At 39.1% G+C, this 17,486-nt stretch overlaps 2 protein-coding genes across 3 annotated transcripts in view; both read right to left on the bottom strand.

The window, feature by feature from the left end:
• Positions 1-454: 454 nt before the first annotated feature.
• LOC144652632 (U1 small nuclear ribonucleoprotein A-like) lies at positions 455-6,850 on the bottom strand. Its single transcript, XM_078512708.1, has 6 exons — positions 6,514-6,850; positions 4,779-4,951; positions 3,283-3,388; positions 2,452-2,535; positions 2,182-2,299; positions 455-1,601 (listed from the first exon to the last, which is right to left on the bottom strand). Exons 1-6 carry the CDS (start codon positions 6,575-6,577, stop codon positions 1,442-1,444), a joined length of 705 nt encoding a protein of 234 aa, XP_078368834.1. The 5' UTR covers positions 6,578-6,850; the 3' UTR covers positions 455-1,441.
• An 8,569-nt stretch (positions 6,851-15,419) lies between these two features.
• Positions 15,420-17,486, bottom strand: part of LOC144652504 (TPR repeat-containing protein DDB_G0287407-like) — a 31,331-nt gene continuing 29,264 nt past the window's right edge. For both annotated transcript variants that reach the window (XM_078512523.1, XM_078512524.1), the window contains one exon: positions 15,420-17,365. In XM_078512523.1, the coding sequence (XP_078368649.1) occupies positions 17,255-17,365 (111 nt within the window). In that variant the 3' untranslated portion in view covers positions 15,420-17,254. The remainder of the gene's footprint in view (positions 17,366-17,486) is intronic.

The following is a 17,486-nucleotide window of genomic DNA, read 5'->3' as shown; positions in this document are numbered from 1 at the left end:
GCCACTTCAAAAATCTGGGAAGAGTCCCATTTCTCTAAAACTTGTGGAACCATAACTGGGGACAACAATGGCTTCTCACCTTTTGTTTTGTCCTCAGCAATGATTCTGCAAGATGGGAATTGCCCCAGATTTCTTTTTGTTTCTACAGTGGCAAACATGGTTTTGGGGGGTGAGCGATGGGCAATGCTTACTGACTGCACCAGAACGGATAGCCTCTGCAGCAACTGTTGGGGTAGCCTGCGAACACAGAGTGCCGTATTTCCAGGCAAAGAGAAACAACAGCCGGAAATACGTCTGTGTTCGCAGGCTACTGTTGGGGTTGCCAGGCTGGCATTCACAAGTCAAAACAGCTTATTTTAGCCTGTGGATGCAGATAGATTTTTAGCTTCCAGAGAGAATAAAAAGCCTGTATTCCATTTGTTTTTGCTAACTTTAAACCAAAGCTGAAACGATATAAAACATGCCATTTTATTACAGACAAGTTAAGTCACATGTCGCTTCTACAAGGCCTATGGATAACCAATAAGATTTGAGTGTAGTATCATTGACCAGCCCCAGCCAGGTGCAATGCTGGAACAGTAACATTAATCATGTTCTATCACTTCAGCTTATGTGCAATGCTAACAGTGTATCAGCTCAATAAACTAATTACAAGATAATATTTGACATGAAAATAATGCAGCGCAGTGCAATGCTGCAATCAGATATAAGTTTAACAAGAAGTAAGATGAAACACTGCAGTAGACAAAAACAAAGTTAATAAAATTATTACTGGTATTACAACTTGCATTATGAAACAAGATGCCACATATTATACAATAACATTAGCAGCCTTGTGCAATGCTGCAGTCAGACAACAAGACTAAAACAATTACAATGCAGCCAAGTGCAATGCTGCAAGCTATATTTTAACTAACTACATAAAAAATTTTACAGAAGCAGTACTGTGAAATGCCACCAGTTAAGAGCGAAAAACGCTTGTTCCATATTAAAATCAAGTTTTTCTTTATAATTCTTTCAAAACTGACTATCAGCACCCTTATACTTCACTGTTAAGAATAAGATCAAAATGAAACTTTTCATGTTAAAATTCAATTTTATAAGGTCATACTTAATTATTCTCTTCAGTTTTTGTATGGCAGGCTGTAAAAATTCTTTCAAGTAAAACAATACAGAATGAAAAAATTCAAATGCGAGTTCACAGACCCTATTCATGAGTCACAGCTTTCAAAAAGATTTACTGGTAACCAAATTTACTTTTAAAATACTGCCAGGAAAACTACCCTGTCAAGTGAAAACCAAATGAATCGAATAGTAATCAATGATAAATAAAAGCACAAATTACTGTCTAAAACAGGTTTTAAACAAAAGGGGATGTTGGTGGTGGCATATTCATGAGTTACAAGTAAATATTTATAATAACATGAATGCCCATTGCAGATCACTTTTTAGCATAAGAGATTTTCATGGCTCGTGATGGCGTTATTCTGAATCCCTGAAGAGATCCTTTGGCTGTTCCGGACTGCACTTCATTTTCAAACTCCACAAAGGCAATGTCTGAGCGACCTGGAACCAAACGAACCTCTTTAAATCCAGGAAATCTGTAACAAGCAAAGAACGAAGAAAGAAACAAAACAGCAAAACAATGTCATTTAAATCTCAAATATGCCAATGACCTTTTCAACATCAACAAAGATAAAGTGTATTGCAATAAAAATTTAAAAACAAAAAAATCAAAAACAACGAGTACTGGTAAGTTGTAAATGCTAAAAGTACATGTAAATGTGACCATGATGACTTTAAGCCGGCATGCAGTTATCAAGGTCAGAAGTTTAGCCTTTTTGCAACGGCATATATAAACTAACTTGCAAAGAGAGTGAGTGACTAACCATACTTGTACTGAATTGTTAATACTCAGCACTGTAAGTTGTGCATGTTTTTTTATGTAAGCTGTAATCAGAAACTAATGACTGTTTAGCAAGAAATTTCTTGAAATTTTCTCTTTAAATCTGGTGCCATATTACATGCACATTCAGCAACAGAAACATGGAGACACAACAAATGTATGAACATTGCAGGTATTTAAATTGGCCTGGCAAGAAGTGACGTGAATCAAACTGAATAAGAGCCTCAGAAGTCTTGCATGCATTTATCAAGAAATCCGTAATCTGGAAATGGTACTGGTTGAATAACATAGACAACATCAACTCGGTGGTCTCGTCTGGCAGGTTGGTCAGGAACAAGATACTGTTGGGCTGCTCAGGTAACACCACAGCAGGCTGAACTGGAGTTGGGATGACTGTGGAACCAAAAACAATAACAGATGAACTTTAGGCTTAATTTATCACATTTAAAATTAGCACAAAATTTAGGTTTCAAATTATTCCTGCCACAAAATCATTTACTTTAGTATGAATGAATGATAAAATTGCAAAAACTTAATTCCATTACCATTTGGTACAACTGGGGCAACCACAGGCTGAACTACGGCAGCAGGAACAGGCTGGGCAGTTTGCTGACGTTTGGCTGGTTTAGCTGTGACAGAGAACAAAACAGGTTACCACAGATACTGAGCAATAATTGACTTATATTTTGTCCAAACAGTTTTAAACAATGTTCAATGTTTAAAAGATAAAATGTCTCCATGACTCCCTTATGCAGTGACCAGCTGTCAATAGATTAGATTGTAAACTTTCCCTCTTTGATATACTGTAGACTGAGCTGCTTTCAGTCTTCTACTTACAAATATGTAGTACTTTGATTAAAATTTTAGATTTTGAAATGTTTACATTACACAACTATCCACATTTAAGAAGAGACCATTTGCAATTGACCACACCTATTTGAAAAATTATACTCCTATCATGCAAAAGTTCCAGAAATAAACTAAACCCTACAAAGTGACTTCTGTTGAGAACTTCTTGTAATAAAAAAATGTGTTTGATCTCAAAAACCCCATTTTGTTTTAGAAAATACGCACTTTTGGGGAAATTTATAGTTTTTGACTTCTAACATATGTTTGTAAGGATCTTTTGAACAGGAACAAAAAAAAAGGTTATTGTCAAGACAAAAAGGATCAAAATTATGGCTGTACTTAAACCTGAAACAAAACCACAGAATTTCACTCTGACTTGCTTGCAGGTAGCTTTTACTTAGGTTTGCTTGCAGTTAGCTTTTATTTGTCTGTTAGGTTTCTTTTCATTTCAGTGGTTTTGTTTTGCTTTGGGTTTAAGTACACAACCAAAGTTATTGAACTGTGATCAATACAGAAAGCAACATTACCTGGTTCTGGGGCTTTTCTCTTTTCTTTGGGTTTCTTCTCTCTCTGAACATATGATCCATCTCTTTTGGATACTGCATCAGACTTGCTTTTAGCATATTGTATTCTCTAATCCATGGAGTGAGAGGAAAAATGATTTAAAAACTCCACAGTGTCAAAACAATATCGTTATTCACAATCACACTACTAAAAAAATTAATTAAACAAAGAGTACTCTCTACACTACAGTGGAACTCTGATATAACGATCTTCGTTATAACGATATTCCCGATATAACGATGAACATGTTATGTCCCGGCAAAAATAAAATGTATGGGACGGAACCCCGATATAACGATTCCTCGATATAACAAATAATTTTACTGCCCCCTTGGCATATCGTTATATCGGGGTTCCACTGTATAATAATATGATCTCAGAATGACTTTAGGACCTTGGAACAAGTATTACTTCATACACTAACTAACTTTCAAATCCTTTTATCATTGCTCCATAACTTTAAATAATTTTTTCACTTGTAATGCAATGAAACTTTAAAAATTCAAAACAGTATTTCAAAGCAAAATACTGCTTTTATATGCAAATTGCTACCATGCTTTGAGAAAAACACTGAATAAAAAAGGACTAATTTTTAAAAACTATCGTACATATACATGTACAGGTACTGATACTCACAAATAATCTGTGATACATCGTCACCCAAGTCAAAAACTAATAATACTTTTAAAATATGACCGGTGAAAATCATTCAACACCAGAAGGCAATTTCATTAGCATACCCATGACTGTACTAACAACATGATCCGACCTGACCATGAGTTAAATTAAATTGTTGTTGACTGTTGAATACCAGATGTCAGCATATGATATAATAAGCTTAAGAACACACAAAGGATTTAATAGAAATGAATAATTTGAAACTCAAAATATCAGGTTTTAAATATTAAACTAAAACACTAAAAACAGAAGATGCAGTACTTATTATAATAAGATTTTTAGGAGAAAATTATTCAGTCACTTTTTGCAATGTTCATTGTAGAGTCAAGAACTCAAACACTACTGACAATAAATCTATTGAAATATTGACAAGCTTTTTTAATCAAACTGTGGCATTATATTGCCAATTTTTATAAAACGAAAGTAACATTGGCTGTTAAGAGCAAAATAGATTATTCAACTCTTCATCACCCTTTTAGCAAGTTAATATTAAATACATATCAGCCAAAATGCTTCTTGTAAAAACTTGTTCTGAATTAATCATAAATGAAGACTATTGACATATGTCAACTACAGGGGTGCCACGACTTTTAATGACCAATAAAGTTCAGGGATCTGGTGACTGATATTTAATATAATTTTGTCAAGTCAGCATTCTCGGCAAACATTTTTTTATGTAAAAATAATCATACCTCTGAAATGAAAAAGTTTTGGTCACAACCCACAAGATACATACCAGGCCAGCTGTAGAGTTGGTTCATTCTATAAGCAAAGAACTTACCATTGGTTTGTCATAAAACGGGAACCCTTGCATAGAGCGCAGTGCATTCGTGGCGCTCACTAAGTCTCTAAACACTACAAATGCCTGACCTCTCATTTTGAGAGTCTTGAGTGCTACAATGTCTAAAATTGGTCCGAACTGTGAAAAAATGGCATACAGCGACTTCTTCAATTCTAGAGAAAAGAGAAGAAAATATTATTAATCAGTAAGTAACACAAAGTGTAGGCAACCTTTTTGAGATACTTCATTTTCATAGCAAGCCACATGTACAGTGTATAGTATCACTGCATATTTTTACGACTCTTGCAGTATTTTGGTGGAAGGGTGAGTCAAAATACAAATGAATAAAAATATACAACAATACTACTCACTAAAACGTCTAATAAAAGATTTAATATCAATGTTTTCTTTTCCCAAAATGCAAAATTTCCACATTTGTTAATCTTTCATTTGGTCAGGAAGAATAAGAGAACACGGAAAATGTTAAACCGGTCTCGTGGAGTACAAATATTGTGAGAAATTTATACTCTTTTTGCGTGTTATTTGTTCTACACGAAGCGAAGCTGGATGATAAATACAGTATGCTCTTATTAGGGATTTAGAAGCAGCATCACTCTAGGTGTGTGTGTTTGAAAAGATAACCCTACAAACCTCTGTTCAGAATACCTGATTGCATCATGTAATTTACATCACTGTATTTGATTTTAAGGTTGTAAACATTACCAATGCAAACTTTAGCCAGTAAATAGACTTTAAACTTAGGGAGTATTTACTTGCAACATACCGTAAATGATTTAATAAACGCCTTGTATCTAATAAACGCTCGCCCTGAAGTGTAAAGCTTGTATTAGAATCCCCCCTCTAATAAACGCCCCGTGTCAAATAGAGGCCCCCCTCCAATAATTGCCTCAAAACCAAGGTATCGTCTCCATATGTTAAAATCACGCAATTAATTTAGTTTCTTGCTTGACAGGAACATCAAAGAGGCCAATGATTCCATGAACATGGTGGACTCCGATGACGATGAAGACATTGATATCAAGCTATGAACAACATATCCCAGCTTTGCATCAGCTTTGATGTTGTTCAAATGCCCCGGGTGTTTATTAGATCATTAACGGTATGCATATAGCTGTCCTATTTGTCCATTGAAATTTTTTTATTGTTTTTAAGCCAAAAAACAATGAAAAATTCCAACAAGCAAATGCGATGGCTATACAGATGTGTTGCAAAAAAATCCACCCTTATATAAAATGTTGGCTTGAGAGTGATTGATTCCAAGCCAGTTAGTAGTACAACTTGCACAATGTCGGTGCATACCGGTAGGTTCATTTTTTTTATTGCATCCTACACATTGAACTGTAGAATCTTCACAAGTTGCACACACCGCAAATAAACCATTTCACAGTTAAGCTGATTGAAAAGACAAAACAATTCAGCTCTAGGCACTAGCTTTTGAATGAGGCTAAGGGCAGGGAACAATTCAAGGACTCGGATTTTGTAAATACAACTACAAGTCTCATAAATTTAGTTATCCAGTAGCAGTATTTTGTAGCTCTATCGTAAAAACTTTTTCACCAAAATAGCAATGCAGCGTTGTACGCGCACATGTGTTTGCATTCGAGAACACTTGACCGCAAGCGACGTTGCAAAACGTTTTCCACTTGCACGTTGTAAACGGGTAAACACATGAACTTCGCTTGTTTAAACGTTTGCGTCTGTTTCTATCACTTACCTTCTTTCTTGACTTTCTCGTTAAGGTTGTTGATGTAGATCGTTTGGTTCGGCGGACTTTCCATTCTTATTCCTTGTTCCTTTTGAATGAACTGTCGACTCTTTTCTGCAAATCCTGCACACCTTCACCGATCGACTGAGTCGACAAAAAGATCTCAGCGAGGTTATTCTTGTATGTGGAAAAAAACTAGAGCTTTAAAACCAAAATATGGCCACAAACGCAGTAAACAATGGTAGTCCTCGAACCAGATGGTCTAAATTAAAGGAAATTCATGCAGATTCTGCTTGATCTTTTTGCAAAACAGTAAGACACAAAAAGAAGCGCGTTGCTAACGATACATACTTCATGTAAGTCGCACAGATCTTCCTCACCAGACTGCGCGCGGCCAAGAACGACAAGAACAACCAACTTCTCTCCTCGACGCACACACACAAAACAAAATCCCCGATGGCCAGGGTTAAAGACCTCTGAATATAGGGGGTGCTGTAATCTTTAAAAATCAATGTTGATTCTACGTTTCCAAAACTTACGAGAGACCGAAGCCATTGTTTTTGATTGGTCTCCATATGGTTGTCATGGTTTCCCGTGAGTAGAACCCGTACAAATCATAGTTATTCCGAATCTTGAGAAATATCATCTGATTGCTGTTCCAAAAAATTCCAGTTTCTAATTTTAGAATATTATTTATCTTTCAGTTTTAACATTCTTTATCTCTACGGTATGATATTTCAGACCTAAATAACTAACTTAAAACAGTGAGGTACAATTTAAAAAGAAACGTAATTAAAAATAACACTTGTTTAAAAAAAAGTGCGCGGATTGCGGACTTTTGCCTGATACCGTATTTATTCGATTAAGCGCCGTGGGCGCTTATTAAATTTTTGGACCTTGAGAGTGGGCGCATATTCGAGGCTGGGCGCTATTACATGTTCACCATTTTTAGCAGGTAGTTAGTTTATTTTGCAACAAAACAATGAATAATAATAAAACGTGAAGATGTATCAAAGCAAAACTTTATCTGTTCTTTGAAAGTTTTTTTTAATACTAAATAATAATAATAATAATAATAATAATAATAATAATAATAATAATAACTTTATTAACGTGTCAAATCTGTAGTAGCTGAGAGGAAAAGTCCCCTCTACTAATTGTGGACACCTAACCTGCCTAACTAAAAAACGTAATTAATATATATAAAATAGAAAATATTTATTTACATTTAAAAAAACCTAAGTACAAATATATTAAAATTCTGTTTCTTTAACTATCTTAAAATATGAAAATTAAAACTATGTTAAAAGTAAAAATTATGTCATGGCTGCCAGTCATTCTTGACATAGTTTGCATCCCCGACAGTCACTGATATTAGCAGCCAGCGCAGTGAGGTCCCGACCACGTATAACACATTTGAATTGTTTTAAAGATGATAAATTTCTTAGTTCTTGGTTATCGTTGAAGTCTATCAGTAGTACTAAGTCATTTTCAATAGCAATTTCAATAATAATCAACTCCATTTGTGCACTTCAGGGTTTTTTATGAGGGAGGTGAGGGGTGGGTGCTTATTCGAAGCTGGGCCCTTATTACTTTTTCCTACCTACAAGGTGGGCGCTTATTCGGGGTGGGCGCTTATTATTGGGCGCTCAATCGAATAAATACGGTATGATGAGCACCAGATTTTGAGAAGACGGCGGTTTGCAGTTCAACTGAGAATTTTGGTCCAGATTCCGCACTCTGCCTGTCCAGTTAAGTTCGGATCGTCAATCAATCAATCAATCAAGGTAGTAGGTTGACTAGGTTCCACGCAGTTGGAACCACCACCGAAATAAATGGCCCCGTAGCCTTTTAGATTAATCAATGCTTGGAACAATATTTTGGGTAGTGATCTAAGTCTGCTAATTACAAAATTGACATATTCCTCTGCGTTTTTTGAAAATTACCACTATTTTTAATTCTATTCTCTAATACCCCGTCCCCCTCCATTTAAAATGGTAGCATATCTTAAAACAAATAAAATTATTGGGGGGAGGGGGCTGGAAAGGTGGGGCAAAAGGATGAAATTGGTCCATATAACAATAAAAAAGGGCGTAAATTGACAATGGGTCAACACTTTTGTCAATGATTGTCTGAGGTGCAAAACGGAATATATCTTAAGAACAGCGCGTAATGATTAATTGGTTATAAATAAATTTATTTATATCATCTGTTTTTTCAATTGTCCACTCGGCATTGATGCTGTATTAATTGGTTTCTATTAGAGGCCATTAACGAATTTGGCGATAACGCAATCAAAGGATCAGAAAAAAAATAGGCAAAATTACCGCTGCTGAATTGATGAAGAAACTCCTGATTTACCTCTTATTTCTGATGTGAAAATGGTTGAAAAAGAAGAAATTATGTTGAACTAATACACGTTTCCTAGCCTTTAGCATATACATAGAGGTGTCTGAAGACATTAAACTGCGAGGAGGTCACGCACCAAATTTCCGAGACGACCAAAAAAATATAAACCCGTGTTTACTGCCCATTGCATTTCCAAATCCAGTTTATGGAATAATGAAAGAAATTTCACCTTAGGCGAATAACTTTATTCAAAGTAACAATGCGCTTATGCAATGTAATATACCTTGTGACATATCCAACGCAGTTGGATAAAGCGTGACAAGTGCGCGGACAGCTCCAATTGTTGTTACTTCATTTTTATTGACGCTTGTTTTAAGCATTTCTTAAACATGAAAAGCTAACTTAAGAACGAAATTTCATTTCTTTTTTCTACTATAAACCTTCAGCTGCAAAAGTGTCGACCTTTTGAATACGGACACGGTTAACCACGGTTAACCATCAGTAAACAAAGAACATTCCTAATCCTTTCTAACTGATGGTTAACCGTGGTTAACCGTGGTTAATCGTTCAAATTTACACATTTTCCTTTGTGGCCAAGAAAATTTAGCGGATATTTTACAAAAATCATTTACCTCTGGTTTTCGTAGGAGATTTCACACAAATGGAGTATTTCTACCTCACATTTCGTAGATCTTGTTAAACATTAATTCAACCGCCCGGGATGGTTTCGCGCTAAGAGAACGTAATCTCCTTTTCTTAAAATACCGGCTGCTTGAACATAAACGATATACTAGTATCACTCGGGCCCCGAAATAAAAAAAACGCCTAATATCACCAAACATCAATCTCCGGTGACTTTATTTTTCAATAACTTCATTTTTAACTTCAAATAATAAAACTACTCTAACGCAAACATTTACGTGCTTTCTAAAAAATCCTGTTAGAGCTAAGATAGGTAACGGGTATCCTTTCTTTTCACTCATCTAATCTTTATATACATATTTATTTTTTCCTACTTCTTCTCCCCCCTCATTTAATGTAAAACTCTTAATAAAATTATTGGGGGGAGGGGGCTGGAAAGGTGGGGCAAAAGATGAAATTGGTCCATATAACAATAAAAAGGGCGAAATGCAATGGTCAACACTTTTGTCATGATTCTGAGGTGCAAAACGGAAAATTTAAAACAGCGCGTAATGAAATTGGTTATAAATAATTTATTTATATCATCTGTTGTTTTCAATTTCCACTCGGCATTGTGCTGTATTGTTCTAATTAGGGCCAAACAATTTGGCGATAACGCAATCAAAGATAGAAATAGAATAAATTGCAAATGTACCGCTGCTGAAATTGATGAAGAAACTCCTGCATTTACTGCTTATTTCTGATGTGAAATGGTTGAAAAAGAAGGAAATTATGTTGAACTAATACACGTTTCCTACCTTTAGCATATAGCTAGAGGTGTCTGAAGACATTAAACTGCGAGGAGGTCACGCACGCAAATCTTCGTTCGAGACGACCAAAAAAAATATAAAGCCCGTGTTTACTCCCATTGCATTTCCAAATCCAGTTTATGGAATAATGAAAAAATTCACCGTTAGGCGAATAATGTTATGTCAAAGTAAAATCGCTTATGCGATGTAATACCTTTAATATCCAACGATTGAGAAGTGCGCGTGACAGCTCCAATTTTGTTACTTCATTTTTATTGACCTTGTTTTTTTGCTACTTTCTTCTTTTCTTTTTCTACTATCTTTGCTGTCCTTTTATTCCTCCCGTCTGACTTCTTCCTTTTCTGTGTCCTGTCCGTGGTTCTTTTTTTGTGTGCAGCATTCTCGGTTCTTTCCTCTGTTTCGGGGCTGAGTATTTCCTCCTTTCTGTCTTTTTTCCGCCGTTTTTCCGCTGGCGTTCTCCTTTTCCGCTGCTTTCTCGCATAGTTAACTGAGTATCCTCGGGCCCCGCTACACTTTTTGTCTAGTATCACCAGCATCAGATCTGCCTCTTTTTCCTGACTTCTTTTTAACTTCATATCAAATACTCTCGCCCTTTACGTGCTTTCTAGATCCTGTTAGTATAGGTAACGGTATCCTTTCTTTTCACTCTCCTCAGACATCTTTCATAGTCCTCTTCCTCTCGTTTTTATTTTTTTTCTCTGTCTCTTCCCCTCCCCCTCTTTTTGGTAGCATGACTCTTACTTTTTGGGGGGGGGCTGGGGCAAAGATGATGGTCCATATAACAAAAAGCGTAATTGAATGGGTCCCTTTTTTCTGTGATTCTTAGCGCGTATGTTTGGTTAATTTATTTATATATTGTTGTTTTTTGTCCACTCGGCATTGATGCTGTATTATTGGTTTCTATTAGGGCCTACGATTTGCGTACGCATCAAAGATTGAATGAGGCATGTCCCTGCTGTTGTGGCTCCTGCATTTACCTGCTTATTTTGTGTTGGTGAGGAATATGTTGAACTATGCACGTTTCCTAGCCTTTCTTACATAGAGGTGTCTGAGACTACTCGGGGGTCTCTCGCTTTCTCTCTTGTCCGATCTTTTTCTCCTTTTTTCATGCGTGGTCCCTTTTCCTTGTTACTTTCTCGAGTCTTTCTCTTTTTTACTCTTCGTGTCGACCTTTGGCGTACTCTTCTTTTCTGCCGGTTTTCCCTTTTCATTAGTTTTTTTTCTTCTTTTTCCTGGGCTTTCTTTTCGGCTGCTTTTCCTAGTATATATCCTCGGCCCCGCTACCTTTTCCTAGGTCCCGTGTGATCTACTTCTTTTTCTTCTCTCTCTGCTTTTCTGTGGAGCCTTCTTTATTTATTATTTTTTTTTTTTACTCTTATTGGGGGGGGGCTGGAGGGGCGGTGGGTCGCGTAAGAAGGGTCAACACTTTTTGTTCTGGGTGCATCGCGGTGGTTATTTTTTTTTTTTCCCTCGTTTGCTGTATTGTTTGGCCACGTTTCGCGAAGGAGTGTGTTGTGTCTGTTTTTTTTGGTTGGAGGAATATGTGAACTAATGAACGTTTCCTAGCCTTTATACTGGTTTCTGGGGTCCCTCGTTTTTTCTCGCTTTTATCCTTCTTGCCGTCCGTTTTACTCCTTTACTCGCCTTTCCTTGTTCGTTTATCTTTTTTTCTGTTAGTACTCTCTTCTAGTCTTTATTGGTTGTCCGTAGGCTTCTCCTTTTTATCGCTGCTTCTTCGGGCCCCGCTACACTTTTATTTTTATTTTTTTCTTTTTTTTATACTCTACGACTTGCTTTCTATCCTGTTGCTTACGGTATCCTTTCTTTTCCTCATTCTTCGTTTTTTCTCCCCTCTTTGTATGCTCTTAAACTACCTTGTTGGGGGGAGGGGGCTGAGGGGGGCAGTCAAAGGCGTATTGAAGGGTCCTTCTGTGTTACCGGTTGGTAAATTTTATTTTTTTCCCTCGTGGTTTTTGGCCTACAATTTGGCGTCGTATGGCTGCCTGCTGTTGTTGTTTGTTTTTCTGTTTGTGGGTTTGTTCGCCTTTATGGGTGTCTGAGACTAACTCGGGGGTCCCACGCTAATCCCTGCCTTTCGTTCCGCATCTTTTTCGTTTTTTACTTCTCGCCTTCTTGCTTTCTATTTTTCTCCGTTTTCTTCTATTCCTGCCCCGCTACCTTAATTCCTTTTTTTCTTTTTTTTCTCTCGCCTTCTGCTTTCTATCCTTAGCTAGTACGGGTATCCTTTCTTTTCCTTCTTCTTTTCTGTCTTCCCCCCTCTTTTATCTCTTCCTATGGGGGGGGGGCTGGGGTGGGGCAGGTGATTGGTCCTATAAATGGGCGTATTGATGGGTCAACACTTTTGTCGTTTCTTCTTCGTTTTTTGTGTCTTCCCTCTTGTCTGATGTTTCTGGCTTCGTTTGCGCGCTCGATGTGGCTGTCCGCTGCTGATGGCTCCTGCCTGCGTGGTTGGGATTATGTTGCGTTCTACCTTGCTAGGGTGTCTATCTCGGGTCACCACGCATCTTCTTCGCGCCGTGTTCTCCCTTGCTCTCTTTGATTTCCGTTGGCGCTGTTGTCGTTGCGCTTTCTGTTTCCTTTGACTTCCGCGTTGGCGTGACGTGCGCTGCTCCTTTGCCTTTTCCTGTGCTTCTGCTCTGGTCTTTCTCTTTTTCTGCTTCGTGTCGACCTTCCCTGGTCTCCTTTTGGTCGGTCCCTTCCCTCGTCTGCGAGTTCTCTCTCTGTGCGACTGATCTGCCTCCGTCTCCTTCTCCCGCCCGGGATTTGTTTCGCGCAGAGACGTTCTGCCTTTTCTACCGCTGCTTTGACTGCGAACATAGTAACTGAGTTCCTCGGGGCCCCGCCCTTGTCCAGGTCGCTCCTCTCCGGTTGCTTTTCTTTCCCGCTGTCTGGGCGGGTCGGGTCCTCCTGTCTGAGTCTTGGATTCTGTTCTCCCCCCTCCTTTTATGGTAGTGCTCTGTTGGGGGGGGGGGTGGGGAAGGGAGTCATACATGGGCGTATGACATGGGTCTCTGGTCTGGGCGGATCTGGCGCGTTGGGTTTTTCTTTGTTTTCTTCCTCGCTGCTGTGTTCGGCCGGCGTGATCGGTGGGCATCCGCTGCTGTTGGGCTCACTGCTTTTCTTGGGGTGGTGTGTTCTCTGCGCGAGGTGTCTGAGACAACTGCGAGGAGGTCCGCACGCTCTTCGTCGGGACAAAGCCCGTGCCTTCTCCAGTGGTCCCGAGGCGCTCCCCGCGGCGTGACGGCGCGGCGTTGCGCGCTCCCATGTCGCCTGGGGCGGCATCGGGGGGGGCTGCTCGCGCGGCCTCTGGCTGCTGGCTAGTGAGTTGCGGGCCCCCACTAACCCTAGTTCCGCCCGGTCGGACTTTCTTCTTTTCTTCTTCTCTCTCGCATTTACGTGCTTCTGGCTGTAGGTACGGGTTCCTTTCCCTCTTCTGGGTCATTTTTTTTCCCCGTCCCCCCCATCCATTGTGGTAGCTTTCTACCTTGTTGGGGGGGGGGGCTGGGGTGGGGCAAGGATGAAATTGGTCCATATCGGGCGTAGTGGGTCACACTTTTGTCTGTCTGGGTGCAAACGGAAAATCTTAGAACGCGCGTAATGATTAATTGGTTATAATAATTTATTTATATCATCTGTTGTTTTCATTGTCTCGCTTGTGCTGTATTAATTGGTTGGGCCATACGTTTGGCGATAACGCAATCAAGGATCGAAGAAATTGAGGCAAAATGTCGTGCTGAAATTGATGAGACTCCTGCATTTACTGCTTATTTCTGTGTGAAAATGGGGAGGAAAGTAACTTGACGTTCTCCTTAGCATATGCATAGGGTGTCTGGACATAACTGCGAGGAGGTCCGCACGCTCTTCTTCGGACGACAAAAAAAATATACCCGTGTTACTGCCCATTGCATTTCCATGCCAGTTTTGGTTGAGAATTTCACGTTAGGCGAACTGTGTCATACATGCGCTTTGCATGTATTCCTTTGACTTCCACGCATTGGATAGCGTGACTGCGCGGACAGCTCATTGTTGTACTTCGTTTTTTGACGCTTGTTTTAGCATTTCTAACATGGCTTCGAGTCTTTTTCTTTTTTACTTCTCGTGTACCTTGTCGGCAATCTTCCTTTTGGCGGCGGGTCCTGGTTATCCTTGGTGGCGGTTCTTCCGCCGGGTCGCGCTCGTTGCTCCTTTGCTGCTTACATAGCTGAGTTCTGCGGAGGCCCCGCTTAAACTTTTAACAGAATGATTCGACCCTAGATAGTCACGCCTAGAACATGCACGGGATCTGACCCGGTTGACTTTATTTTACTGACTTCATTTTTAACTTCAATATCAAAACTACTCAGCAACATTTAGCGGCTTCTGCCTGTTAGAGCTGATAGGTAACGGGTATCCTTCTTTTCACTCTCGCTCTTGACGTACATACTTCGTCGGTTGAAATTTACCACTAGTTTTTAATTTCCTGACTGTCTTAATACCCCGTCCCCCCCATCCATTTGTAAAATGGTAGCAATGACTCTTAGAAACAAACTACAACATTGATTGGGGGGGGGGGGCTGGAAAGGTGGGGCAAAAGGATGAAATTGGTCCATATAACAATAAAAAGGGCGTAAATTGACAATGGGTCAACACTTTTGTCAATGATTGTAGGTTGAAGGGCTTGGGCAGATCTGTAATGTACTGGGGGGCGTCATCACTTGCCTTGAAGGCAATGAGTGCAATTTTGAAGGTGATTCTTTGTTCTACCAGAAGCCAATTTGTTTGAGAGGTGAACATTGTGAATATGCCTGAGGAATATCTTCAAGCCGCGGTACAACATCCTCTATTTCTACGGTCTTACTGAAATTTATACCCTGTTTTTGACTATAAAGCAAAATCTATGCCCGCTTACAGATCAAAACAGCTCAAAAACCATGCCCTAATTTACCTTTGCGACACACCGGCCGCCCGCCTCGGACGGCCTCCTTGCGACACATAGCAAAATAGCGTATGTAGGGAGTGCCCACGGGTTCGAGGCGAGTACAGATTAGAGATGAGGATAAGGGGTGTATTGGATAAAATACTCTCCTTGACAGACCAAGCCTGGACTCAAAGATACACCGTGAAATAAATTCGTGTTTTATTTGGATTCCTCTACAATATTAACATAACCGTGCCTACGAAACACTTCAAAATACAAAATTATTCCCTCAACTTATCTACTGAGTAATACTATGTACGAGGATTTTTTGTTTAAAAAATTGAATTGCTGTTCTCAGCAAGTTACAGACACTCGAGTCACAGTCGACGGCTTTCGCGGCTATTCCTAACATTCCCCAACAAAAAATTGCAAGTACTGAGTTGAATGATTTTTTCATTCCTTACTATTGCGGCAAGATCGCAAAATTTGCTTCTAATTGGGGAACTCGTTCCTAGGGCTTGTGCGTTATATAGGTTTGGAACGGAAGAGAATTGGGGTAGTTCAAAATATAGGCCAAAGGAATTGGGACGAGGGAGGAGAAGGGGTGATTTGATTGGTTGGATTTTAACAAAGGGAGCGGCCAATCAAATGAATCGTTTTAAAATCCTTTTGTTATACGAGAGTTAAAAAAGGTTGATTTGATTGGCTAGATTTGAAACTCCCTTTGTTAAAGTCTAGCAAATCAAATCATGTGTCCCCAAAGCCACTTGTTTCTCGTGCACAGGCTTTGCCGGCTAAGAGGGACAAGGAGCTCTGGGGACGAAAATGGGAGGCTCCTCGTTCTTCTACGCATTCTTGACTCTCCCCAGTTCCTTTCGTCCATCAACAAGCGTATTGTCACGTGATGTGATCTTACTATTGTCTCGCTACGTTGCTACTTTCAGTGAGGATGACTAAATACTAAGTTAAAGAAACACAATTCGTCAAATACAAGCTTTCGAAGACTTAGAGACTACTTCACCAGTCCGGCAGTGGAGTGTCTACAAACAACATCCGTTACCTGAACGGAACATTGAATGGCAATTTTTTTCTAAAAAAAATCAACAGCAACAACTTAAATTAAGTGGTTTAAGCGCTTCGAGTCAAATTTCAATGAAGAAACGAGAATAACTTTCTTATTGGCCACGTTATGGCGAAAAAGGAACTGAGTTTATGGACAATTGCATTTTTCGGCTAAACTAATTAGTCAAAAACACATTTGAAGCAGCAGAGGTATCTAAAGCTATAGTTTAACACACTGCACGAAAAATGATTCCTTTCTGTGCTAATTTTTACCCTGAAGGCTGATTTGGATGTTTTGGAAAAATAATCAAAGGTAAGCCTTCGATAAATGTACACGCCCACAGTCACTTGTCAAGGCGATCAGTCATAAAAATAATGTACACTTCGTGTAGTAACCAATGAAAATATTACCTCAGAGCACTGGTCGGGTTTGTAGCTGGTTTTTGTGCATGTACTGCTATGAATGACAAGAGGTTTTTAACAATAGCGGTCTGTCGAGCAAAACACTAAGTTAAATAACATTCATAGAATGAAAAAGTCTTATATTGTGAATGACTCTAAAATACGTTTTCAACCGTACAAAAAGTGATTTTCCAGGTTTTCCTTGATCTGACAATTTAACCTGCTGCAAAATGACTAGGAGTAATTTAACAGGAACGAAAATCGACCAGAGTTGACTAGAGTTTAAAACTGCCTTACTCGTTTCGCCGTCAAATATCTTGCGCTCTCAAAACCCTCCGAGATTTTCACAAGAGTCGAGAGCAATTTTCCTTCGTTTGACAGGCCGATGATGTACATGTAAGCTCTCGTGCTCTCTCAGCTTGTTGATGGTAGTAAATAAGAGTTGTAACTCATAAAAACTGTGGTATTTCAACTCTGGTAAAACCTTGTCCCCTTAGATAGGTAAGTCTCGTATTCTACGTGTAGTAGGTATATATGCATTGTGTGAATAATTGACGCTGGGTAACACTTAAGCCGTGCCAGCAGCCTGTCGTTCTCTCTGTTCCCGGATGCGTACATACGTCGCTTCATTCAATGTATCGCGGGCGCGCCCTGTTTTGGGATGTGACGGTCCAAGCACCTAGAAAATTTAAGAGAAAAGAAAACTGTTAGCGGTAGTTTTGCAGTTAGTTTTACTTATCAGTAAAATACCAAGCATAGGTTCTAAAGAGGAATCTCGAATTCACCAACAGGGAAGAAGA

Source organism: Oculina patagonica, chromosome 4 (genome assembly GCF_052425735.1).
Source record: "Oculina patagonica isolate OP01 chromosome 4, crgOcupat, whole genome shotgun sequence".
Classification (NCBI taxonomy): Eukaryota; Metazoa; Cnidaria; class Anthozoa; order Scleractinia; family Oculinidae; genus Oculina; species Oculina patagonica.
Note: the sequence above shows the minus strand (reverse complement) of the source record. Positions and strands in the feature narration are given on the sequence as shown.